Source organism: Myotis myotis, unplaced genomic scaffold, assembly GCF_014108235.1.
Source record: "Myotis myotis isolate mMyoMyo1 unplaced genomic scaffold, mMyoMyo1.p scaffold_m19_p_20, whole genome shotgun sequence".
NCBI classification, from domain to species: Eukaryota; Metazoa; Chordata; class Mammalia; order Chiroptera; family Vespertilionidae; genus Myotis; species Myotis myotis.
In genome coordinates this window covers 24,888,167-24,916,150 of record NW_023416325.1, presented here as the reverse complement: position 1 = coordinate 24,916,150, position 27,984 = coordinate 24,888,167, and the positions used below count along the sequence as shown (strand labels likewise).

The 27,984-nt window shown below is 47.9% G+C and overlaps 1 protein-coding gene across 2 annotated transcripts in view; it reads left to right on the top strand.

The window, feature by feature from the left end:
• The window catches only part of LOC118678267 (tubulin-specific chaperone cofactor E-like protein), a 199,848-nt gene that overhangs the window by 113,512 nt on the left and 58,352 nt on the right, over positions 1-27,984 (top strand). For both annotated transcript variants that reach the window (XM_036353716.1, XM_036353715.1), the window contains 4 exons: positions 348-940; positions 2,342-2,915; positions 11,656-12,257; positions 18,931-19,492. In XM_036353716.1, coding sequence (XP_036209609.1) covers positions 348-940; positions 2,342-2,915; positions 11,656-12,257; positions 18,931-19,492 — 2,331 coding nt within the window. The remainder of the gene's footprint in view (positions 1-347; positions 941-2,341; positions 2,916-11,655; positions 12,258-18,930; positions 19,493-27,984) is intronic.

Below are 27,984 nucleotides of genomic sequence, written 5' to 3'. Positions count from 1 at the left end.
TGGTTGTAGGTCACCAAACAACAAATCTATGTTGAATAATCTACAGTCTGGTTAGGATGGAAACCTGCTGTTTAATTTCGGTCAAGATGGTGGGATGAGAGCCAAAGTCCACAAGTGTGTCCCCAGGCTCCATGGTTACTAGGAAAGCAGCTGAGTTTGTTTCCACACACACAGCCTCCAGCTTCTCTTCCTACTCGGCCCTCATTCTGGGAGTGAAGTGGGAGGAGTGCTTTCCTCCAGGCTCCGGTGCATGTGACTCCTATGGCCCCTGTGCATGCATGTGGCTCCCAGCTTCATCCCCCAGGTCACTGACCTTGCTGTCCTACTCTCTTCTCTCCCCACACCAGTATCCACGGTGCAGTGCCCCAGCTTCAGCCACTACTCTGTGTGCACCAGCAGCTGCCCGGACACGTGCGCAGACCTCACGGCCTCGCAGACCTGCGCCACGCCCTGCACAGAGGGCTGTGAGTGCAACGATGGCTTCGTCCTCAGTGCCAGCCAGTGCGTCCCGCTGCACGAGTGCGGCTGCGACTTCGACGGCCGCTACTACACTCTGGGGGAGTTCTTCTGGGCCACGGCCAACTGCACGGTGCAGTGCCTGTGCGAGGAGGGCGGCGACGTGTACTGCTTCAACCGGACCTGCCGAGCCGACGAGGTGTGCACCGTGGAGCAGGGCCACCGCGGCTGCTTCCCCCGGCGCGAGACCGTGTGCCTGCTCAGCCAGAGCCAGGTGCTGCACACCTTCGACGGCGCCGCCTTCGCCTTCCCCGCCGAGTTCTCCTACACGGTGCTCAGGACCTGCCCCGAGCAGCCCGAGTACCTGGAGATCGACATCAACAAGAAGAAGCCCGACGGAGGGCCTGCCGCACTGCGAGGCCTCCGGATCCTGGTGGCCAACCAGGAGGTCAAGATCGGAGGGGTCGGGGCCTCGGAAGTCAAGGTAAGACCCCTGCTGCCCGAGGGCTTCCCGGAGTCACAGGCTGAGTGTGTCCTTCCAGTTTGCCTGTGCCTCCGACCAGGAGTGGATTCTAGAAAGTCAGTGACTCCAAAAATGCAAACATTGTCTAACTCCGGGCACCGAATAAGAGTCCACTAGGTGGAAAATGGAGGGAACCAGACAGGTGTAGCAGGACCAGCGCTTCGGAATAGCCAACACTCATAGGCCCTGTCTGATGCGCCAAGCGCTATTCTAACTAGTATCACATTTATTTATCTTAAATATGTTTATTCCAGGGAGGAAGGGAGAAGGGAGAGAGAAAGAGAAACATCAATGATGATAGGGAATCATTGATCAGCTGCCTCCTGTAGGCCCCACACTGGGGATCGATACTGCAACCCAGACACGTACCATGACAGAAAATCACACTGGGGCCTCCTGGTTCGCAGGTGGATGCTCAATCACTGAGTCATGCGCGCCAGGCAGCAGTATCACATTTAATCCTATCAAGTATATTTTATTATCCTCATTTTACAGATGAGACAACTGAGGCACAGAGAGGTTTAGTAACTTCCTCAGGGACACACAGCCACAAGAGTCAAGCCCAGGCAGGCCCTGTCCTATACTCACTCTCCTGCCTACAACAGGAATCTATATGGGGTGAGGCAAAGGGTGCCCACCACGGCACCTCTTGCCCCTCCGACCTGGTCTAAAACGCCCAGGATTAGGCATCTATACTTACAGATGATTAGTTCTAGGAGGAATTGTAGGAATAATCTAGTGTAGCTCCTCTTTTCTACATAAAGATCCCAATAGGCTACCTCAGAAATGGGGCCTCACAGGTAGGTAGTGTTTGAGCTGGAGTGACAGGAGGGGTGGGGGAGCGGTTCCCTCCTCCCAGTCCGACATGCATTTCTTAACATCACATGACGTTTTATTTAGGAAACAAAAGTGGAAGCAGCACAGCACAGGGCATAAAACACACCCACAGACGAAAAGGACTGTGTTTCATCCCCACTGACACTGCAGGGACTCATTTATTAAAAGAACAGACAGGTGGATGGACAGCAAGATAATGAGACACGCACCACATGCGGGGGGGAGGGGCACAGGCAAAGCCAGGCCCAAAGGGGAAGGGGCTCTGTCTGTGGAAAGGCGGCCGGCGGCAGCCGCAAGGGGGGGGGGACACCTGCGCCCATTTCCCTTTGGTTTGGGGCCAGCTGAGCGGCCGTCCCTAAGGACACACACAGCGACTGTGCTGCGTCAGAGGGTCCAGCCACAAAGGCAATGACCTCTGTGGGTCCAGCTGCCTGTCTGCGGCTCCTGCAGGGCCGGCTGGTCCCGCCCGGCCTCTGGCCCCTGCGCCGGCACTGCCGGCACTGACCGCGGGGCCTGCTCTTGCAGGTGAACGGCCAGGAGGTGGAACTGCCGTTCTTCCACCTCTCGGGGAAGCTGGAGGTTCACCGGACCCAGAACAGCACGACGGTGGAGTCCAAGGGCGTGGTGAGCGTGCAGTACTGGGCCTCGGGGCTGCTGTACGTGCGCCTGTCCACCGTCTACTTCAACTGCACCGGCGGCCTGTGCGGCTTCTTCAACGCCAACGCCAGCGACGAGTTCTGCCTCCCCAACGGCAAGTGCACGGACAACCTGGCCGTGTTCCTGGAGAGCTGGACCACCTTCGAGGAGATCTGCAACGGCGAGTGCGGGGACCTGCTCAAGGCCTGCGGCAACGACTCGGAGCTGCTCAAGCTCTACCGCAGCCGCGCGCGCTGCGGCGTCATCAACGACCCGTCCAACAGCTCGTTCCTGGAGTGCCACGGCGTGGTCAACGCCACCGCCTACTACCGCACCTGCCTCTTCCGCCTCTGCCAGAGCGGCGGCAACCTGTCCGAGCTCTGCGACGCCGTGGCCCGCTACGCCGGCGCCTGCAAGAACGCCGACGTGGAGGTGGGGCCCTGGCGCACCTACGACTTCTGCCGTAAGTGGGCGCGGGGCGGGGGCGCGGGGCGGGGGCGCGGGGCGCGGGCGGGGGGCGCGGGGCGGGGGCGGGGGGCGGGGGCGGGGGGGCGCGGGGCTCTCCCGGGCTCCTTCCTGCTGAGGGAGCTCCAGGCCCACCTGATTCCTGAGCACTTTCCCGAGTCGGAAACCAACCAACGGTTCGAGCTCTTCACTGCGAGCCATTCACCAACAGATTTTCAGAGAGTGGACGAGAGAGGGAAATATTGGCGGCATTAATTGGTTGCCTCCTGCACGGACCCCAACCAGGGCCTGGGCCGGGGAGGAGCCTGCAACTGAGGTACGTGCCCTTGATTGGAATCGAACCCGAGACCCTTTGGTCTGCAGGCGGACGCTCTATCCATTGAGCCAAACCGGCCAGGGCACAATTAGCCACCTTTTGGCTGGCGGTTTTATCTGGCAGAGCACACATCATGGCGGAGGACGTGGGCGCTTTGTGATGGTTCGCATGGTGCCTTCTCTCTTGTCAAAGAAGGTCCAGTTGTTGCCATAGCAGGTGGCCAGTCGGGGTGCTTTTTCGGAGTAGAGATCGCGCTGTTCCCTGGGGCACACTTGGCAGTGGCTTCTTGGAGAATCTCACCTTGCTGGTCCCCAGGGTCTCTGACCCTTCTCCTGCAGGCCGTGGCAGGAATGGTCTGTTAGAACAATTACTGGGATCACCTGATATCTGACACTCTTGGTTCTGCGGGAGCCACTGGGAGGAGTCACATGGAAAATAGGGGGGGTGCCTGGGAGGGGAACCCCAGCCTGGAGCACCCACCCCTTTCTCACCAAAAAGCTGGGCCCTGAACCAGAACCATCCTCTACGTTTCTTTATTTCTGTCCGTTTTATTTCTTCCTACCTAGGCTTGTTTATTTTTAAATATTTTATTTTGAAATAACCTCAATTACAGAAAAGTTGCAAGGATATGTATATACCTTAAACCAGACTAACCTAGTGTTAGTATTTTGCCCCATTTGCTTTTCATTCTCTCTTACTCTCTCTCTCCACTTGAAAATAAGTTGCATGCATCATGCCCTTTTTTTAATTTTAATTTTATTTTATTTTATTTTATTTATTTTATTGCTTAAAGTATTATAAAGGGTATTACATATGTGTCCTTTTTTTTCCCCCCGCCCTTGACAATCCCCTGGCCTCCCCTACCCGCCAGTGTCTTATGTCCATTGGTTATGCTTATATGCATGCATACAAGTCCTTTGGTTGATCTCTTACCCCCCTCCCTCCTGCCCCCCAACCCTCCCCGGCCTTCCTGCTGCAGTTTGACAGTCTGTTTGAGGCAGCTCTGCTTCTGTATCTATTATTGTTCATAAGTTTATAATGGTCTTTATTATCCATGAATGAGTGAGATCATGTGGTATTTTTCCTTCATTGACTGGCTTATTTCACTTAGCATAATGCTCTCCAGTTCCATCCATACCGTTGCAAATGGTAAGAGTTCCTTCTTTTTTACAGCAGCATAGTATTCCATTGTGTAGATGTACCACTGTTTTCTAATCCATTCATCTACTGATGGGCACTTAGGCTGTTTCCAGATCTTAGCTATGGTGAGTTGTGCTGCTATGAGCATAGGGGTGCATATATCCTTTCTGATTGGTGTTTCTGGTCTCTTGGGATATATTCCTAGAAGAGGGATCACAGGGTCAAATGGGAGTTCCATTTTTAGTTTTTTGAGGAAACTCCATATTGTCTTCCACAGTGGCTGCACCAGTCTGCATTCCCACCAGCAATGCACGAGTGTTCCTTTTTCTCCATATCCTCTCCAGCACTTGTCGTTTGTTGATTTGTTGATGATAGCCAGTCTGACAGGTGTGAGATGGTACCTCATTGTTGTTTTGATTTGCATCTCTTGGATAATTAGTGACTTTGAGCATGTTTTCATATGTCTCTTGGCTTTCTGAATGTCCTCTTTTGAAAGGTGTCTATTTAGGTCCTTTGCCCATTTTTTGATTGGATTGTTTATCTTCCTTTTGTTAAGTTGTATGAGTTCCCTATAAATTTTGGAGATTAGGCCCTTATCAGATATGACATTGGCAAATATGTTTTCCCACGCAGTGGGTTTTCTTGTTGTTTTGTTGATGGTTTCTTTTGCTGTGCAGAAGCTTTTTGTTTTGATGTAGTCCCATTTGTTCATTTTCTCTTTAGTTTCAAGTGCCCTAGGAGTTGTATCAGTGAAGAAATTGCTTCGGCATATGTCTGACATTTTGTTGCCTTTGGATTCTTCTAGAATTTTTATGGTTTCCTGTCGTACTTATTTAAGTCCTTTATCCATTTTGAGTTTATTTTTGTGTATGGTGTAAGTTGGTGGTCTGCTTTCATTTTCTTGCATATATCTGTCCAATTTTCCCAGCACCATTTATTGAAGAGACTATCTTGACTCCATTGTATGTTCTTGCCTCCTTTGTCAAATATTGGTTCGGGTCGATTTCTGGGCTTTCTATTCTATTCCATTGATCTATATGTCTGCTCTTGTGCCAGTACCAGGCAGTTTTGAGAACAATGGCTTTGTAATACAGCTTGATATCTGGTATTGAGATCCCACCTACTTTGTTCTTTCTCAGGATTGCTGCAGCTATTCGGGGTCTTTTTTTTATTCCAGATGAATTTTTGGAGAGTTCGTTCTAGATCTGTGAAGTATGCCATTGGTATTTTAATGGGAAGTGCGTTGAATTTATGGATTGCTTTGGGTAGTATGGACATTTTAATGATGTTGATTCTACCAATCCACGAACATGGTATGTTCTTCCATCTGTTCATGTCTTCCTCTATCTCTTTTTTCAATGTCCTGTAGTTTTCTGAGTAGAGGTCTTTTACCTCTTTAGTTAAGTTTATTCCTAGGTAGCTTAATTTTTTTGGCGCGATGGTAAATGGGATAGTTTTTATAATCTCTCTTTCTGAAAGTTCACTATTGGTGTATAGAAATGCCTCAGATTTCTTGGGGTTAATTTTGTATCTTGCTACATTGCCAAATTCGTGTATTAAGTCTACTAGTTTTTTGATGGAGTCTCTAGGGTTTTGTATGTATAATATCATGTCATCTGCAAATAAGGACAGTTTTACTTCCTCTTTTCCAATTTGGATGCCTTTTATTTCTTCTTCTTGCCTAATTGCGATGGCTAATACTTCCAGTACTATGTTGAACAGGAGTGGTGAGAGTGGGCATCCCTGTCTTGTTCCTGTACTTAGGGGAAATGGTGTTAGTTTTTGTCCATTGAGTATGATGTTGGCTGTGGGCCTGTCATATATGGCTTTTTTTATGTTGAGGTATGATCCTTCTACTCCCACCTTGCTGAGAGTTTTTATCAAAAATGGGTGTTGAATTTTGTCAAACGCTTTTTCTACATCAATTGATATGACTATGTGGTTTTTTTCTTTCAATTTGTTTATGTGATGTATCACGTTTATTGATTTGCGGATATTGTACCATCCTTGCATCCCTGGGATAAATCCTACTTGGTCATGGTGTATGATCTTTCTGATGTACTGCTGGATCCAATTTGCTAAGATTTTGTTGAGGATTTTGGCATCTATGTTCATGAGGGATATTGGCCTGTAATTCTCTTTCATTGTGTTGTCTTTACCTGGTTTTGGTATTAGGGTGATGCTGGCTTCATAGAATGAGCTCATCATGCCCTTTTGTCCTAAATAATTTAGTGTTATTCCCTTACAATAATGACCCTCATTTACAGAATCACAGTTAGGGAAGTTAAAATTGATGTCATAATTTAACATCCACGTTTCCTTTTTAAAAGTGGCGCAGTCATGTTCTTTAAGCTTTTTTATCCCCTCCGTGCAGACCAGTCCGGGACTGACATCGCGTTTAGTTTTCCTGTCCCTTTCGTTTCCGTCCAGCTGGACGATTCCTTGGCTTTATTTGCCTTTCCTGACACTGTCACTTTTAAAGAACACAGCCTCCCTCTTTTAAAAGTGGAATGGCCCCCAGCTGGGCTTGGTATTTTCTCATGATGACATTCTGCCGTGATCCCCACGCAGACTCCTGCAGCGAGTGTGTGCGTTGTCTCCCAGCATCACCTCCACCAGGGGCACACTCTATTCCTCTCGTGGGTGATCAGCTGATGGATACCCTGGTGTTGTCAAATGTCTCTACTCTGTGGTCATTATGTCTTTTCTCTTGCAAATCATGAGCAATCTGTGAAGAGACACTTGAAGACCATGCAAGTATCCTGCATGTCATCGCACCCTTCATGTTTCAGTGTGTGTCAGCCGGTAGCCATGGTTACTAATGGATGGTTTCCAGCTCCATCCCTCTCTCCTTCTCTTTGTCTGCCCTTCATCCATCCATCCGTCTTCTTGTCTCAGGCATCTGTCTCTCTTATCAATATAGATACACAGATCTCTGATTCTCTTAATAATTCATATCTTATATTAAATCTATCAATAACTTTACTGTTAAAGCTGTTCCAGTCTCAGCCTGTGGGAGCCCCTTCATGTTGTCGCCGATGTCCTTGGGGCATGCTTCATTCATTTCCTTACTTTGTGCATAAAAAATATTCCACACTCATCTCTTAACCTCCCCAGTCCTAGACTAGAATCTGGCATTAGTGCAAGACACCCGGCTCCTTTTGGTGGGGAATGTATTAGAAAACAAGATCTGGGTGAAGCTGACCCATTGCTATTGGAGTATTCTTGCTTTATCTCCAAGCCTTTCAACAGAGGTATCTTAGAACTAAGAACTAACACACACGCGGGCACACACGCACACACATGCAAGCACACACACATATGCACACATGCACCTCTATTTAAACCTCTGGTTTCTGAGCTTTGGAAGTTGGAGGTGCACAGGGAGTGCTTGGTGGCTGGGGCCTCAGGAAAGGGCGATGTAAACCTGGTGCGCCTTACCGCACTTGGGAGGAGTTGGTAGCAGATGCTGTGAGTCCTGAAGCTGGAATTCGGGCCGCGTGCTCTTTCCATAAAGCCACCCACAGGGAGAAGGGTTCCAAGGTTTCCACTGACCAGCACATCTAGTCGAACCTTCTAATATGCCCCCAAAGCCTTCCTTTTAACCCACTTTCTCCTACTCCTCTGTGCTGTCTCCAGTTTATCTAAGACACTCTCTGTTCTTGCTCCAGTCCGCACGGCATGGACTTGCTGATCTGCCCCAGGCCAAGGGCACCTTGCTGCCAGGCTATGTCTGTGCCGTCCGTTAAATGGGAGCTCCCACCCAGAGGGAGTGCTCCTGGGCTGTGGGTGCTGGCGGGACAGCCTGGTGGCACTGTGTGTGAAGTGAGTGCAGCCAGAGGGTGAGGGGTCCTCTTTTCCCGGACGTGATGGCTACTCACCACCCCTAGCTGGGCCTGCAGCGCTGGAGGAAGCTCTGGGAAGCACCTCTTATAGAGAGAGACGTTGGACAGAAGCCTGGCTTCTTGGGGCGAAAGGCCATGATTCAAATGAGAGATGTCCTCTAGGATGTCTTGTCCAGACCTGGGGGACATGGGTCTGGTCGGGAGAACTGGAATGTGCGCCCTTGATGAAACGCATCCCTGGGTACTGAGGGGTTCACCTGGCGGGGTCTTACAGAATGGGGGTTAGGTCTCCCTTGGATTTAGAGAGACAACCCCTGCTCGGTGCTTAGATACTTTGACCAGCCCTCTTGTTGAAACAACTCCCAGAGGCATTTCAGGGCCAGGGGATGTTTATTACTTACGTCGGTTTGTCCTGGGCTTTCAGACAGATCCAGACAACAAGGTAAGTCATGAAACGTGAGCCATATAGATGTTATGTGATTTTCTGTCACCATAAACCTGTAGTCAGTGTTATAACATTCCTAAGTTAGAGACAAATGTGAAGATCCCTCCTACAGACATATTTAATCAGTGCTGAGCCAGACGTCAGCTCCTCCACTGGGTGGAGGTGTGGTCGGGGGTGGAGGAGGCCTTCAGCCCAGGAAAGAAGATGATTCTGTCAGCACTTAGTGTGGGGCTGCTGAGCTGGTACTGTGGACAGAGCTCTCATTGCCATCAAGTTAATTCTCAGTATTCCCCTTCATGTCCCTGGGTTCTGAGACACTATGAAGGAGTAATCGTGTGCATAAGAGCTCAAAAAAAATTTCAAAGGCAAGATCTTACTCTCCCAGGAGGCAGTGGGGACTTTCACAGGTCGTTAGAGTACACAGACTGTAGGTAGATTTCTTCTGTGCTCCTGGATTTGTCTCTGCCCAAGTCAAATTTTAACAAACTAAAATAATACAGAGAATGGGAAGGTTACCTGAAACTTCATGATGAGTACCGTGTGCCGTATTATTTACTAGAGGCCTGATGCATGAAAATTCGTGCAAGAGTAGGCTTTCCTTTCCCCGGTTGCCGGTACCGGCTTCCATCTGGCAACCGGGACCCAGGCTTCCCTCCTCCAGCCACCTGCAGGCACCTGGGACTAGGGCTGCTTCCCTCCTCCAGATGCCTGCAGGCACCCAGGACGCAGGTTGGCTACCCTCTGGCCCCAGCTTCGTCAGGAAGGATGTCCAGAATGACGTCCAGTCTAATTCGCATATTACCCTTTTGTTATTATAGACTAGAGGTCCAGTGCATGAAATTTGTGCACTGGGGGGGGGGGGGAAGGTAGGTGTCCCTCAGCCCAGCCTGCACCCTATCCAATCTGGGACCCCTTGAGGGATGTCTGACTGCCGGATGTCCAATTGAGCCTAAACCGGCAGTCGGACATCCCTCTCATAATCTGAGACTGCTGGCTCCCAACCGCTCGCCTGCCTGCCTGCCTGATTTCCCCTAACTGCTCCCCTGCCAGCCTGGTCACCCCAACTGCCCTCCCCTGCAGGCCTGGTCCCCCCAAACTGACCTCCCCTGCAGGCCTGGACACCCCTACTTGCCCTCCCCTGCAGGCCTGGTCCCCCCCAACTGCCCTCCCCTGCAGACCTGGTCACCCCTACTTGCCCTCCCCTGCTGGCCCGATTGCCCACAACTGCCCTCCCCTGCCAGCCATCTTCTGCCCACATGGGGGTGGCCATCTTGTGTGAGGGTGTGATGGTCAATTTGCATATTACCTCTTTGTTATATAGGATGTGCTGAGTTCTGTGACTCAGAGACTTGATCTATTACAGATGCTTCTAAGCAGAAGTGCAGGTTGAGATAAAACGTGGAGAATGGGTAGGATTCAGCTTTGGGAAGGCTGTCCAGGGGCTGTCTAGGTGGGGAAGAGTGTAAGCAAGGAAGGTGGAGGTGACCACATGCAGAAGGTGGGGAGGAGGTGACCACATGCAGAGGGTGGGGAGGAGGTGACCACATGCAGAAGGTGGGGAGGAGGTGACCACATGCAGAGGGTGGGGAGGAGGTGACCACATGCAGAGGGTGGGGAGGAGGTGACCACATGCAGAGGGTGGGGAGGAGGTGACCACATGCAGAGGGTGGGGAGGAGGTGACCACATGCAGAGGATGGGGAGGAGGTGACCACATGCAGAGGGTGGGGAGGAGGTGAAAGAAGCCAGAAGGCAGCAGATAAGAGAGATGAAAGGCAAAGAAGAAAACAATTTGTAGAATAAAAATACCGTCACAAAGTCTATCCATAGTCAAAGGAAGTGCAAAGAAGGGAAAGGGTCTTGAGACTCTACTGTGGACCTATTATATCCGCTTATTGATCCTCAGAACAACTGAGCTAGGTGATCAGTGTCCTTATTTGATAAAAGCAGAAGCTGAAGCTCAGGGGCAACGTCCACAGCACCTGTTCTGTCCAGCGTCTGTGAGTCAGGAGTCGGCGCCCGGAGGTCTGGGTTTGGATCTCCCCCCAGGACTTACTGGCAGATTAAACTAAGTCACAGAACTTCTGTTTCCTCATGTATAAGGCAGGATGATGAGACTTGCCTTGTCCTCTTGGTTATTGGAAAAAGTTGCACTAAAGTGCCTAGGACAGTGGCTGGGATGTAGCAGGAGCCCAACACAGGCTCACAGAGAGCTAAGTGCCCTGAAGGAGCACATGGGTGAGCCTTTGATGACCTCAGATGAGGATGTTATGGCTTTTATCAAACTCACTGTGCTGTCAAATAACAGAACACACATAGTACACACATACATGCACACATGCACATGTGTACATGCTTGCTCACCTGTTCACGTACACACCCATACACAGATGCACATGCTCTCACACACACATGCTCACATACACAAATGCACACACTCACACCCATGCATGCACACACTCACATATGCACATGCTCACATACACACACATACTCACATACACATATGCACACACTCATATGCATGTACACACACATGAATACTCACACACATGCACATGCTAACACACATGCACACACATGTGCTCACACGTGCACATACTCACATGTTTGCACTCACATACACACATGCACATGCTCACACATGTGCACATACACTCACATGTACACATGCATGTGCTCACACCCACATATGCACATGCTCGTGTACACACATACACATATGCATATGCTCACATGTGCACATGTTCCCATGTACATGCATGCACGTAGTCACATACACATGCTCACGTGTGTGCACATATATACACTCACACATGCATGTGCACATGCACACACTCATGTGCAGACATGCTGTCATGCATGAGTGTGCTCACATACACATGATCACACACACATGTGCATACACGTACACGCATGCATGCTGATGAGTGCACCCACACTCTGTGACCTCTGTCCCCTTCTCAATCCTGTCTTCTCCTTGACCACCTGCAGCTCTGGACTGTCCGGAGAACAGCCACTTTGAGGAATGCATGACCTGTACAGAGACCTGCGAAACACTGGCCCTGGGCCCCATCTGTGTAGACAGCTGCTCAGAGGGGTGTCAGTGCGACGAGGGCTATGCCCTGCAAGGCACCCAGTGTGTTGCCCGGAGCGAGTGTGGCTGCAACTTTGAGGGGCACCAACTTGCCACAAACCAGACCTTCTGGGTGGACCTGGACTGCCAGATCTTCTGCTACTGCAACGGCACGGACAACAGCGTCCACTGCGAGACCGTCCCCTGCAAGGATGATGAGTACTGCATGGAGGAGGGCGGCCTGCACTACTGCCAGCCCCGCACTGATGCCTCCTGCATCGTCTCAGGCTACGGCCACTACCTGACCTTCGACGGCTACGCTTTTGACTTCCAGACCAGCTGCCCACTCATCCTGTGCACCACGGGAAGCAGGCCGAGCGCAGAGTCAGTCCCCAAGTTTGTTGTCACGGCCAAGAATGAGGACCGGGACCCATCACTGGCCTTGTGGGTCAAGCAGGTGGATGTGACCGTGTTTGGCTACAGCATAGTGATTCACAGGGCCTACAAGCACACTGTGCTGGTGAGTAGTCACAGGCCAGAGCCCAGGACGGGGGTCGTGGGGACAGGAGGACAAGGGTCCTTGGTCAGTAAGCCCGGCTGTGGCTGCACTAGGCTGGTTCAGAATCCAAGGAAAAGCCCAGAGAGGATGTTAGCGTGGTTGGGGCTGGAGATGGTCTGTCTCTTTATCTTACAGATAAAGGAGGCTGAGCCTCAGAGAGGAAAATGATCTTCCCAGGTCGCAGCTACCGAATGAGGCACCAGCCCCAGAGGGAGCACCTTTCATGCTGTGGCCGAGTGCTGGACAGAGCTCAGACCTCGATTCAAATGCTCGCGGCTCCACTGGGTGCCTTGGGCAGTCACTCTGTCTGGCAAGGAGAACACGTGCTCAGCACAGATTGGGCACCTAACGTGGTCCTACTGTCTGACCCACCTCCTTCCCTCTTTCAGGACCAGAATGATGCTTGTCTGCTCTGGCCTCTGACCCCCTCACCCCGTCCCCTCTTGGCTCTCATGGGATTGGGGAGCTCAAGAGTCTTGCAAGCATTCGGAGGCCTCAGGGCTCTCCCACGGGCCTGCTCATGAGGCCTTGGTTTCCTCCTTCTGTCCTCCCCACCTTTTCATTCCCTGGACCATGAAGGGAGGAGCAGCAGGACCTGAGGAGTTCCGTACACTCCTGGGCCCACCTAGGACATCAGAGGAGAGGTAGGCCCCACCTCAGCCAAGGCCTTGCTCTGGGCATCACTTGGACACAAACAAGCCAGCCCACAGCCTCTGGCTGAGCGTTTTGGAGGGACTGGTTTAGGATGTTCGACTTTCTCCATCACCCTCATTCTTCTTCTCTGTGTTTCTCCTAACAGCTGGTTACCGTCTCCGTTATTGCTTTAACCATACTGTATTTTTTGTGATGTTCATCTCTAGCTCACTCAGTTCTAACTGTGGGCTTCTTTTTTTTTTTTAATATATTTTATTGATTTTTTACAGAGAGGAAGGGAGAGAGATAGAGAGTTAGAAACATTGATGAGAGAGAAACATCGATCAGCTGCCTCCTGCACACCTCCTACTGGGGATGTGCCCACAACCAAGGTACATGCCCTTGACCGGAATCGAACCTGGGACCTTTCAGTCCGCAGGCCGACGCTCTATCCACTGAGCCAAACCGGTTTCGGCTAACTGTGGGCTTCTTGAGCACAGGAAGCACACCTAATGAATCTTTATGTTAAATGGAATGACAACATTTGTCGAGTGAGTGAGTGAGGTGACAGAAAAGGCCTTTCTTCCAGGGTTCCTCTGACTGCCACGTTGCTGCTGGTCACATTTACAGCAATCTGGGAGGCTAAATTGCCTCTGGGGCCATTGAAATATATTGGATTCTTTGCTTTTAGCCACATAAAGTTTCCAGCAGCTGTCTGGACAGGTTAAGCTGAGTACAGAACTTCCCTCTAACCCATTGTCATCATATGTGTTAAACATGTTAGTCATTTTGCCCAAGTGACTTGACCTTTTCTCCTCATTTGATGTATCGCTACCCTTCGATTTATAATTTTTTATAAATTTATTTTTACTCTTAATGTTATTTTTCAATTGTAGTTTACTCTCTATATTATTTTATGTTGGTTCAGGTGTACAACATACTGGTTAGAAATACTTCACAAATATCCCCCGATACTTCCTGTACCCTCCTGGCACCACACAGAGTTATCACTCCGTGACTGACTGTCCCTGCACTGAACTTTACACTCTGTGACTGTTCTGTAACTACCAGTCTCTACTCCTCAACCCCTCACCTGTCGCCCAGCCCCAGCCCTCTCCTCTGGCAACTACCAGCCCATTCTCTGTATGTGTTAGTTTGTTCCTTTTTTTTTGTTCTTTAGATTCCACAGACAAGTAAGTTCATTTGGTATTGCCATTCTCTGACTTATTTCACTTACTATAATACCCTCTAGGCACATCCATGCTGCTGCACATGCTAAGGTTTTATTACTTCTTACCGGCAAGCAATAGTTCATTATGTCTGTGCCACTACTTTTTTATCCACTTGTCTATTGATGGGCACTTGGGTTGCTTCCATACCTTGGCTATTGTAAATAACTCTGCAGTGAATATGGAGGTGCATGTATTCTGTGTCCATGGGATACACATATATGCATTTAAGTTATTTGGTTAATCTCTTTCCACCTCTGCCTTCCCTCTGAGATTTGTCAATCTGTTCCATGCTTCTGTGTCTCAGAATCTGTTTTGTTCATCAGTTTATTTTGTTCTTTATATTTCACATATGAGTGAGATAATGTGATACTTGTCTTTCTCTGACTGGCTTATTTCACTTAGCATGATATTCTCCAGGTCCCTCCATGCTGTCTGAAAGGGTAAGAGATCCTTTTATCACTGCTGCACAGTATTTCATGGTGTAAATGTACCACAGCTTTTTATCCACTCATCTACTGATGGGCACTTGGGTTGTTTCCAGATCTTAGCTATTGTAAATTGTGCTGCTATGAACATAGGGGTGCATGCATTCTTCCTGATTGGTGTTTCTGGTTTCTTAGGATGTATTCCTAGAAGCCAGAAGGATTGCTGGCTCAAATGGGAGTTCCATTTTTAATTTTTTGAGGAGACTCCATAGTGGCTGCACCAGTCTACATGCCCACCAGCAGTGACTAGGGTTCTTTTTTCTCCTTACCAGCACTTGTTGTACGTTGATTTGTTGATGGTAGCCATTCTGACAGGTTGTGAGGTGATACTTTATTGTCATTTTAATTTGCACCTCTCTGATGATTAGTGACTTTGAGCATTTTGCATATGTCTCTTGGCTGTCTATATGTCCACTTTGGAGAAGGGTCTATTTAGGTCCTTTTCCCATTTTTCAATTGGATTGTTTGTCTACCTTTTGTTAAATTGTATGAGTTCCTTATATATTCTGGATATTAATCCTTTATCAAATGTATCATTGGCAAATATGTTCTTCCATGCAGTGGGCTTTCTTGTGGTTTTGTTGATGGTTTCTTTTGCTGTGCAGAAGCTTTTTAGTTTGATGTAGTCCCATTTGTTTATTTTTGCCTTTGTCTCCTTTGCCCTAGGTGAAGATACTGCTATGTGAGATGTCTGAGATTTTGTTGCTTATAGTTTATTCTAGGATTTTTATGGTTTCATGATTTACATTTAAGTCTTTATCCATTTTGAGTTTATTCTTGTGTATGGTGTAAGTTGCTGGTCTAGCTTCATTTTTTTCATGTATCTGTTCAATTTTCTCAGTATCATTTATTGAAAAGACTGTCTTGACTTCATTGCATGCTCTTGCCTACTTTGTCAAATATTAGCTGAGTGTAATGGCTTGGGTCAATTTCTGGGGTCTCTGTTCTGTTCCATTGATTTATGTCCCAGTTCTTGTGCCAGTATCAGGCTGTTTTGATTACAGTGGCTTTGTAGTATAACTTGATATCTGGTATTGTGATCCCTCTAACTTTATTCTTCTTTCTTAAGATTGCTGTGGCTATTCTGAGTCTTTTTTTTTTGTTTTCATATGTTTTTGGAGTATTTCTTCTAGTTCTGTGAAATATGCTGTTGGCATTTTATAGGGATTGCATTAAATCTATAGATTGCTTTGGGTAATATGGACATTTGAATAATATTAATTCTACCAATCCATGAACATGGTATATTCTTCCATTTGTTTTATATCTCCCTCGGTCTCTTTTTTCAATGTCCTGTAAATTTCTGAATAGATATTTTTACCTCCTTGCTTAAGTTTATTCCTAAGTATCTTAATTTTTTTGTTCCAATGGTAAATGGGATTGTTTGTTTAGTTTCTCTTTCTGAGAATTTATTATTGGTGTATAAAAATGCAACCAATTTCTGGATTTTAATTTTGTATCCTGCTACATTGCCTAATTCATTTATTAAATCTAGTAGTTTTTTGGTGGAGTCTAGGGTTTGTTATGTACAATATCATGTCACTTACAAATAGTGATAGTTTTACTTCCTCCTTTCCAATTTGGATGCCTTTTAGGTTTTCCCTTCTCTGATCTCTGTGGCTAAGACTTCCAGTACTATCTACATATATAAAGATCCAGGGGCCATCACACCCGAAACAACCAAACGGGTGACCAAACAGGCTGAGTGGGACAACAAGGCCAGCATTGGGGCTAGTGAGGGACGACCAAACAACTGAACAAGCAGTCTGCATGGGGCAACCAGGCTGGCAGTGGGGGCAGTGAGGGGCAACCAGGCAGGCAGAGGGGGGCAATGAGGGGCAACCAGGTTGGCAGGGGGTGCAGTTGGGGGTGACCAGGCCGACAGGGGGGGTGATGAGGGGCAACTAAGCCAGCAGGGTGGGACAGTTGGGGGCTATCAGGCCAGCTGGGAGGGGGCAGTTGGAGGCAACCAGGCTGGCAGGGGGGGCAGTTGGGGCAACCAGGCCAGCAGAGTGGGGGCAGTGAGGTGTGACCAGGCAAGCAAGAGGGGCATTGAGGGGTGACCAGGCTGGCGGGGGGGGGGGCAGCTGGGGGCAACCAGGCCAGTGGGGGGTGCAGTTGGGGGCAACCAGGCTGGCAGGGGGGCCAGTGAGGGGCAACCAGGCTGGCACGGGGGGGCAGTTGGGGGCAACCAGGCCAGCAGAGGGGGGCTGTTGGGGGTGACCAGGCCAGCAGGGGGGGCAGTAAGGGGCAACCATGATGGTGGGGTACAGTTAGGGGTGACCAGGACAGTAGGGAGGGGAGTTGGGGGTGAACAATTTGGCAGGGGGGCAGTTGGGGACAACCAGGCCGGCAGGGGGGGCAGTTAGGAGCGATCAGGTTGGCAGGCAGAGGCAGTTAGGGGTGATCAGGCTGGCAGGGGGGCCAATTAGGGGTTATCAGGCAGGTAGGGAGGTGAGCAGTTAGGAGCCAGCGGTCCTGGATTGTGAGAGGGATGTCTGAGGGGTCCCGGATTGGAGATGGTGTAGGCTGGGCTGAGACGATCCCCCCCCACCTGTGCACGAATTTCATGCACTGGGCCTCTAGTCCTATATAATAAGACCTGAATATGCAAATCAACTGAACTACAGAACGACAGGTCATTGTGACGCGCACTGACCACCAGGGGGCAGATGCTCAATGCAGGGGGCAGCTCCTGTGTTGATCGTGTGCCCCCTGAGTGGGAGGTGACCAGCAGCAGCAATTGGGGGTGGGGCTGGCCAGCAGATGGTGCCAGGCTGCCAGCCAAGGCCAGTGCCAGCGGGTGGGAGGGGGTGATTATCCCACCTGCTGGTCACCCCACACATGGTTCTGATCGCCATCCAGGCCTGAGGACCATACCCTATATATTGGGAATAGTCTCTTAGATTTAAAAATTAAAACCTGGCAAGGCTACTCTAACACTTAAAAAACAGGATGATGCAGCGATGACATGCATGGACTCTGGCTTGCACATTTTGTGGTCAGCCCTGATTCTGACACTTATAACTGTGTGACGAAGCCAATTACTTAATTCTCTCTGCTTCAGTTTTTCCACCCATAAGATGGGGAAAATGGTAATATTGCCTCAGAAGGATCATGTTATGTACCACATTTTATAATCAGGTCAAACATATGTAGCTGCCCATACAACAGCAAGATGCCTTTCACCTGTATGAAAAGTATGGTCACTGGTGCACGCAGCGTTGGGCTTGCGAGAGGGATGTCTGACTGCTGGTTTAGGCCCGACATCTCCCGAGGGGTCCTGGATGGACCCCCAACCCCCCATCCCCCGTGCACGAATTTCATGCACCAGGCCTCTAGTGTTGAATAAGAGTGGTACAAGCAGACATCCCTATCTTGTTCCTGTTCTTAGGGGAGATGGTTTTAGTTTTTGCCCTTTGAGTGTGGTATTGGTTGTAGGTTTGAAATATATGGCCTTTATTGTGTTGATGTTTGATCCCTCTATTCCTACTTCACTGAGAGTTTTTGTCAAAAATGTGTGTTAGATTTTGTCTAACACTTTTTTTGCATCTATTACATGTTCATGTGATTTTTGTCTTTCAATTTTTTTATGTGCTATATCACATTTATTGATTTGTGAATATTGCACCAGCCTTGCATTCCTGGAATAAATCCCACGTTGTCATGGTGTATGATCTTTTTAATATATTGCTAGATTCAATTTGCTAATAATTTGTTGGGGATTTTAGAATCTATATTCATCAGGAATATTGACCTGTAATTCTCTTTCTTTGTAGTTTCTTTATCTGTGTGTCTTTATCTGCAGTGTTGTTATATATCTGTGGAATTAGGATAATTCTTGCCTCATAAAAAGAGCTTGGAAGTATTCTTCCTCTTGGATTTCTGAAGTAGTTTGAGGAGTATAGGTGTTTTAGTTCTTATTTGAATGTTTGGTAAAACTCCCCTGTGAAGCCGTCCGGACCAGGGCTTTCGTTGGCTGGGAGTTTTTTGATTACTGCTTCTATCTCATCAGTTGTCATTGGCCTATTCAGGTTTTCTGATTCCGCCTGATTCAGTTTTGGAAGATTGTAGTTTTTTAGGAATTTGTCCATTTCATCCACATTGTCCAGCTTGTTGGCATATAGTTATTCAGAGCTGACTATCATAAACAACATGAAATGCAGAGCTTGTCTTCAGCCAGCTCAGATCACCCTCTTAGATGACCTCTCTGAAGACTCATCACTAGGAGAAGAGCTGGGTGGTCTCTGGAATTTCTCTACTTCAACCCTCTTTCTCTTGCAGGTCAACAATGAACGGCTGTATCTCCCTTTGAAACTGGGTCAAGGGAAGATAAATATCTTTTCCTTTGGCTTCCACGTGGTGGTGGAGACAGATTTTGGCCTGAAGGTCGTGTATGACTGGAAGACCTTCCTGTCAATCACAGTCCCACGGACCATGCAGAATGGCACCTCCGGTTTGTGTGGCCGCTATAACAGCAACCCCGACGACGACCTGGAGATGCCCATGGGGCTGCTTGCATCCAGCATCAATGAGTTTGGGCAGAGCTGGGTGAAGAGGGACACCTTCTGCCAGGTGGGCTGTGGGGACCGCTGCCCGTCCTGTGCCAAGGTGGAAGGCTTCTCCAAGGTGCAGCAGCTGTGCAGCCTGATCCCCAACCAGAACGCGGGCTTCACCAAGTGTCACAGCAAAGTCAACCCCACCTTCTTCTACAAGAACTGCCTGTTTGACTCCTGCATCGATGGGGGCGCAGTGCAGACGGCCTGCAGCTGGCTGCAGAACTACGCCAGCACCTGCCAGACACAGGGGATCGCCGTGACCGGCTGGAGGAATTACACATCCTGCTGTGAGTCCCCCCCTTATCTTGCCTTGTGTCTTGATTGGTGTGGACACGCCAGTCTTCCATCTCCATAGGCGACAGAGAAAACTGACTAGAGCGATTTAGGAATGAGCACTTTATAATTGAGTTTATTGTCTGAAACAACATGTATAACCTCCCAGAGCCTTCATGTCTTTATCTATAAGATTGAGTTAATATCACTTATTTCATATGTTGCTCTGAGGATGAAATAAAATCATTTACTTTTTTCTTTTTAAAAAAATATTACTTTATTATTTTAAAAAACCTTTATTTTTCAGGTATGGTTGACATACAATATTATATTAGTTTCAGGTGTACAGTATAGTAATTAGGCATTTATATAACTTACAGAGAGATCACCCAATAAATCTACCCATCTGACACAATACATAGTTATTATAATATTTTTTACTATATTACCTTTGCTATAATTTACATCCCTTTGACTATTTTGTAACTATTAATTTGTACTTTTTAATCCCTTCTCCTTTTTCACCCATTCCCTCAAACTCCCCTCCCATCTGGCAGCCATCAAAGTGTTCTCTGTATCTATGATTTCATTTGATTTGTTTGCTCACTTATTTTGTTTTTGAGATTCCATATATTAGTGAAATATTAGGTTTTTTTTCTTTCTCTGTCTGAATTATTTCATTCAGCGTAATACACTCTAGGTCCATTCATGTTGTTGCACATAGTAAGCTTTCATTCTCTTTTAGGGCAGCGTTATATCCATTGTATATTTATTCTTTAGACATTTATTCTTTAGACATTCATCTATTGATGGACACTTAGGTTGCTTTCATATCTTGGCTGTTTTAAATAACATTCCAACAAACTTATGGATGCATATGCTTTTGAATTGATGTTTTGGGTTTCTTTTGGATATAATACCCAGAAGAGAAATTGCTTGGTCCTTCTTTGTCCTTTTTTATAGATTTTGTTGTAAAGTCTGTTTTGTCTGGTATAGGTATTGCTCCCTGAGCTTTTCTTGTGTTTCCATTTGCATGAAATATATTTTACATTCATTCACTTTTTGTCTGTGAGTCTTTTAATCTGAAGTGGGTCTCTTGTAGGCAGCATATGTAAGGGTCTTGTTTTCTTATCCCTTCAGCCACCCTATGTTTTTTTATTGGAGCATTTAATCTTTATATTTAAGGTAATTGTTTACAGATATATAGTTATTGCCATTTTATTATTCATATTTTTAATATTTTCCTTCCTCTTCTTAAAGAAGACCCTTTAACATTTCATGTAATACTGTTTTGGTGTGATGTGCTCTTTTAGTGGTGTGTCTGGGTAGCTCTTTGCCTGTCCCTCAGTTCTAAATGAGCGCTTTGCTGGGCAGAGTAACCGCGATTGCTTCTCTTCACTTTGAATATTTCGTACCAGTCCCTTTTGGCCTGCAAGTTTCTGTTGAGAGATAAGTTGGAAGCCCCTTGTAGGTAACTAACTGCTGTTCTCTTGCTGTTTTTGAAATTCTCTCTTTGTCTTTAACCTTTGGCATTTTAATTATGATGTGTCTTGGTGTGGAACTTTGGGTTCATCTATTTTGGGACTCTACACTTCCTGTGCTATTTTCTTCACCATACTAGGGAAGATTTTCATCATTATTTATTCAAATAGGTTTACAATTCTTTGCTCTCTCTCTTCTCCTGGGACCCCTATGATGCAAATGTTGGTACAATTGATGTTGTCCCAGAGGCCCCTTAAGCCATACTCATCTGTTTTTTTTACATATGCATTTATTGATTTTAGAGAGAGGAAGGGAGAGAGAGAGATAGAAACATCTGTGATGAGAGAGAATCATTGATCGGCTGCCTCTTGCATGCCCCCTTTTAGGGATCAAGGCTGCAACCCGGGCATGTGCCCTGACTTGGAATCAAACCTGTGCTCTCTTGATGCATGGGTCAGTGCTCAACTACTGAGCCACACCATCTGGGCCATCCTCTTCATTTTTATTGTTTCCTTTTTGCCATTCTGATTGGAGTATTCTGATACCTTATCTTCCAAATTGCTGATTCTGTCTCTGCTTCATCTAATCTATTGTTGATCCCCTCTAATGTATTCTCCATTTCAGCTCTTGTAGTTTTCATTTCTGACTGGTTCTTTTTATGTTTTCTATCTCTAATTTTATGTTTCCTATCTCTTTGTTACTGAAGTTCTCTCTAGATCATTGAGCATCCTTACAACCTGTGTTTTGAACTCTGCATCTGGTAGATTGCTTGTCTCTATTTTGTTTAGTGTTTTTTCCCCCGGAATTTTGTTCCGTTCTTTCATTTAGGTCATGTTTCTGTGTCTCCTCATTTTGACTGTCTCTCTGTGTTTCTGTGCGTTAGGTAGAGCTGCTACATCTCCTGCTCTCGGTAGAGAGGCTTCCTGTAGTAGGTGTCCTGTGGAGCCCAGTGGCACAGTCTCCCTGGTCACCTGGGCCAGGTGTTCCAGATGTGTCCCTTGTGTAGGTGTGAGTGCCTTTCTGATGTAATTTATGGTTGGTTGATCTTGGCTGGTTGCTCAGGATGATTGTTTGTGAGGACTGGTCATGACTACAGCAGAGGAGTAGCTGGGTAGGGGCTGACCCTATGAAGCAGGATTCACTTCAGTAGGGCTCTGGTGGCTGCCCTCTGAGTGTATCATTTGTGGAGGTGGTCCTCTGGTGTGGTCTAAATCTGGCCACCCTATGTTGGTTCTGGGGCCTCTAGGTGGGGGCGCTGGTACAGGCCAAGGTTGGTTGCTGCCTGTGCCCTGCTCGCGGCCACTTGGTATAAGCCATAAAGTTATCTACAGATGGTTGCCACTTGTCCTGGGCTTGCAGGTGCCTGGAGAGCATAAGCTGTGAACTGAGGCTGCAGCTAGAGTCAGGCTGGGGGCTGCATACCAAGACCTATGGGGCATTCTGAGGTCAGATGCTGCTTGTTTGGGGTTTGTGAAACTTTGAGAGGTTTTAGGAAAATCTCACAACATGAACCAACATAGCCTGTTTGTAAGGAAAGGCCCCCGGAAGCAGGTTGGGCGAACCTGCAAGTTGGGTGGGATCAGGTCTCAGGGAGTCACCAGGGCAGGACAAACAGCTTTTGCCTGGTTAGTGGAGACTCAGATATGATCCCAAATGCGAGTGCAGGCTGGGTGTGGAGAGGGATCAGCAAAGGAACAACGGCCTCTGCCAGCACTTACGTCTGGGACAGAACTACTCCAGTCCTCGTCCTGAAACCAGACAGTTCAGTCCCTCCTCCTATGTCCCTGACAAGCTGCTGCCCCAGCGCTGGAGCTTGGAGTAAGCTTCATGCTTACTCACACAGTAAGTCCATGTGTGAGTCCTTTAAGAGAAACTGCCTGGGACTCCAGCAGCCTCTATCTCACTCAGTCACAATCCCTGCTGGTTTTCACAGCCAGAAGTTACGGAGACTTCTCTTCCCAGCATTGGAGCCTTGGAGCCTGGTGTGGGACTGGGGCTCCTCGCTCCTCAGGGGGGATCCCGATTCTGATCTGCCACAGGTGGGTGTGGGACCAGCTCCATCTGTCTGTCTTGATGTGGCTTCTTCTGTATGTCCTTACGTTGTAGGACTTCAGGAAGTTCTGAATGATGGCTGTTCTGTAGTTCAGTTGTAATTTTTATGTGGTTGTGAGATGCAGCAAGCTCAGCATTTACCTGTTCCACTAGCTTGACCCAATTATTCATATAAAACACAGAGCATGCCCAGCCGGTGTGGCTCAGTGGGTGAGCATCAACCAGGAGGTCACACGATTCCAGGTCATAGGCGCACAGGAGGCAGTGATCAATGATTCTCTCATCATTGATGTTTCTATTTTTCTCTCCCTCTTCCTTCCTCTCTGAAATCAATAATATTTATATTTTTTTCAAATTCTAACAAAGGACCGATAGGGAAAGAGTTAGTTAGTAGGTTAATTAGTTAGTTAGCTCTATTACCACACGGGCCCATTGTTGTGCTATTAATATTTAGGCCTTCTCTAGTGTGTTATTCTATCTATTTGATTCATATATGTCATGTATCAGACTCTGTGCTTATGACACACAGCAAGGTGTTGAGAGCATTAGAAACAGACTGAGAGCCCCTGGATTCTAGCCTTGCTCTATCCTTGGAGCATTTCGCTCCTCCTCCCTGGTTCTTAGTCTTCCCTGATAATGCTGTGATAAAGCCGTTGTCTACACCCTTTATGCTCCGGAAACATCAGGAGGATAACATTAGGTCGTTGAGAGCACAGCAGCACATTCTGTGCGTGCTAAATGGCATTCTTATTATATCAATGGCTTGCTCTGAGCCAATCCCTGTGCTGAACACTTCATCAACATTATCTTATTTATTCTCTGCAGTACCCAATTAGTTGGCAAAACCCCGAGACTCTGAGGAATTATGTAACTTGCCTAAAGTTATTCTATCTTAGTGGCAAAGTCTGAATTTGACCTTTTTATCCCCAAAGCTTATGCTCTCAGCCCATACACTGTACTGGTATACTGTGTACTGAAACAATTTGCCTTCATGTAACACATTGTACTAGAAAAAGGGCTGGAGGAGAAACCACTCTCGGTCTTGGGTGAACTGCCTTAGTGTGTTTTCCCATCTCAGCCTCACCAGCTGCCCCAGATTTCCTTCTAGACCGAGCTGTGAAAAACGGCTACAGATTGATGCTGGATGCATGGGGCTCTAAATAAGTGATAAGCCTGGTTCCCGGAGAACACACTCCCTTTGCATTCTGGAAAAAGGATATTTGGGTGAAAACCCAGGAACAGTGTTATAGTTTCATACTCCCGCAGTTCATTTATATTCCACATAATGAGGTTTATGTAGCGTGTGGGAGGCAATGGGGAGAGGGAGAGAAATATGTTAATAGCATTTCATCCAGAATTGGCCCCAGAGTGAGGCGCTGGAGTAATGATGCCAGGAGTGTCTGTCACACTCATTGGCCTCTGTGACTTCAGTAGAATAAATAGGCAACAAAAAACCAGGGTCCGGATAAACCCCGGAGCCGCCGTGGGTCAGCGTCAGGCTGTGGTGCCGGGGCCTCGAATGGGTGCACGTGGGGAAAGAGTTTTTAAGGACGCTGCCTGCTCCATCCTGAGACCGACTGCAAGGAGCCCCTTCCCTGCACCCGGCACGCAAGGCTGAGCTGCTCTCCAGGATGGCTGGGGTGGGTGCAGGCACAGTGTATGCCACAGCATGGCTCCCAGCTGCAGGGAGCAGATGTCATGGGAAGAATTGTTCTTGAGGGGGCTAATGCCAGGGACTCGCCTCTTCAATATGGGTCTCATTTTTGTCACTTATGAGGAGGAAAAGGAATGAGTTAGCAAGCCCATGTGCCATTCCCTCTGAAGATGAAGGTCTCTCTACCTCTGCAGAGCTTGGGCCCACAGGGCTAAGCATAGTGCAGGATGAGGAAGCCGTTTAGAGAGGTGATTTCATGAAGGATCTGAAGACCATTTTTCTGTCCTTCTGCCCTCCTTCCAGCACCCCTTTCTTCCCCTCCTTGAAGATTTTTCCGACTCCAGTTGCCTCCTCGGTATGTAGTGTGGAGAGCTGGGCCCAAGGCCCACAGCGCAGAGTTCTCACCTCGGCCTGGGACCCCATCCCGTTCCCCGCCGTCTGCTTCCCAGCACCCATTGCGAGAGGGCCAGCCTGCCCCTCCTTGGCCCCCAGGACAGGGGAAATGTCCGAAAAGGAGGACCCGGAGAGATGGTGGCAGTGACTGGCACAAGGAAAAGCTGAAATAAGAGACAAAATTATAATTCAAAGACAGTATGTGGGTGAGGATGGGGAGTAGACACATTGGGGGCAGCTTAGTTTTCCATTTCAAACTTAAAAAGCAGAGAAAATCTGTGAGATCGAGCCCCAGCTCAGCCGTTCAGTCTGAGAGATCAGTGAGCAGAGACTGTCTTGAGAACCCTTGTTTGTAACCAGATTTGATGTAAATCCAACCACTGAGAAATAAAGGCAGACGAACGCCCCTCCCCGCCGCATCCTCCTGAGAACTGGCCCGTCCACACTCCCAGGTGCCATCGGAGAGGCGCTCTCGGTAGGACGGGTTAGACCACGTGGCTTCACGGGGCAGGTGGAGGTGGCCGGTGCTGGTGGCAGGCCTGGAGATAGAAGGTCCCTGTTCAGTTCCTGGTCTGTGACTGCATTAACCCAAGTGGAACATACAGGAAGGGGAAGTAAATCGTCTTAATTACTAACTTCTCCTTAAAATTCATTCAATTGAGTCTATCATGCTTTCAAGTGGGGGACTTGCCTTAAAATGGGGGACTTGCCCGGCTGGCATGGCTCAGTGGTTGAGCATCAACCTACAAACCAGGAGGCCACGGTTCAATTCCTGGTCAGGGCACAGGCCCAGGTTGCGGGCTCGATCCCCAGTGTGGGGTGTGCAGGAGGCAGCTGATCAATGAGTCTTTCTCCTCATTGATATTTCTATCTCTCTCTCCCTCTCCCTTCCTCTCTGAAATCAATAAAAATATGTTTTAAAAAATAAAATAAAATGGGGGACTTAAAGTACTAGATAGTGAAAGTACAGTCAGTGAAAACAATAGATGCATCAGGTACTTAGCTCTGACCATGTGCCAGGCACTGTTCTAAGTGCTCTATGTGTCTGCACTGCCCACAGCAACCCTGTGGAGGAGCTGCTGGCACTGGTTCCATCCCAGAGGCAGTGTTCTCCCTGGCCCATCAGGCCCAGGTGCTGGGGCGCTGGGGCACTGGGGGCTCCCCTGGTGCCAAAGGCGTTGCACAGTCTAGTGCAGTGATGGCGAACCTTTTGAGCTCGGCGTGTCAGCATTTTGAAAAACCCTAACTTAACTCTGGTGCCGTGTAACATATAGAAATTTTTTTATATTTGCAACCATAGTAAAACAGAGATTTATATTTTTGATATTTATTTTATATATTTAAATGCCATTTAACAAAGAAAAATCAACCAAAAAAATGAGTTCGCATGTCACCTCTGACACACGTGTCATAAGTTCGCCATCATTGGTCTAGAGCAGTGGTTCTCAACCTTGGCTGCACATTAGAATCACCTGGGAATCTTTTTAAAATCCTGATTTCTGGGCCTCATCCTCTGGAAATTCTGTTTCTTTGTTACTAATGTGTGGCCTCACCCTATAATAAAGAAACAGAATTTCTGGAGGATGAGGCCCAGAAATCAGAATTTTAAAAAGATTCTCAGGTGATTCTAATGTGCAGCCAAGGTTGAGAACTGCTGGTCTAGAGCAGTGGTTGGCAAACTGCGGCACCTTAAGTGTGGCTCTTCCACAAAATACCACATGCGGGTGCACACGTACAGTGCGATTGAAACTTCGTGGCCACACTCAAGGGGCCAAAGAGCCGCATGTGGCTCGCGAGCTGCAGTTTGCCGACCACTGGTCTAGAGGATGAGGAGTGGGCAGTGTCTGCCAGCCACTGTGGGCGTTACATGGGGTGATGTCTCCTGTGCCAAGCCACCCGTGCCTGGTGCCTGGTCAGTGGTCATCAAAGTTGAATATCATTAAATTTTCCCTTTTATCAGTGGCTGCTTCGGAGTCCTGGTTGCAGAGTCTGGTAACTAGGGGTTTTCTGACATAGTTCTCGCAGACCCAGTGAGCTTCTGTTGACTAACTAAAGGAAAACCACCACTGCTCCTCCAACAGTGACTGCTCTAAGAGGAGGTATCGCAAGCACCGGGCAGCGTTCCAGAAGCTTTGGAAATTGGGCCTCACTTTATCTTGTAACTACGCGATGAGGGAGATGTTATTGCGCCCATTTTACAGATGAGGAAAGAGGTTTAGAGAGGGCAAGCAACCTGCCCAGGGTGGCACTGCTAGCAGCAGAGCAGGGCTCAAACCAGGCCACTTCGACTCCAAAGCCCTTGTCCATTCTACTGTACGACCTTGTTCTTCAGGGAATCCATGCACCCTGCCCACCTGGGAACAAAGGCCAAACCAGCCCCTGGCCCTGGGAAGAGACACGTCTGTGACCATGTGGAAGTCCAGATGTCGAGCTGTCACCACTCAGCCCTCATTACTTCATTTGGGTTGAGAAAATCAGTATTCGTAATTCAAAGTTTGTCTTTAAAAGTCAAATGCTTATCACCCTCCTGCCATGTGCTTAGCATTGTGGAGGTGCCATGAGAGAAGCAGGAGTATAAAATATGAAGGTTATAGACTAGTGGCAGAAATGGGACCAGCACATTTGAAACAATAAAGGGCATCTTTGAATCGGTAGCATCTCTCCCCAGCTGTTGAAACGTATTGTAGACCTTCAGTCATGAACACTGGAACATGAACAGAAAGACCAGCCAGTCAAAAGGTAAGAAATATAGAAATAGGCCCAAACACTGCAGAGAAGTTACTATCAAATAAAGTGGCATTTCAACTCATTGGAGAAAAATAGCTAAGTTCCTCCTTCACCCTTCACTCCAAATTAAAATTCAGACAAAATCAAAATTAAACAAAAAAATACTTAAGCTATGAAAGTACTAGAAAAAACAAATGC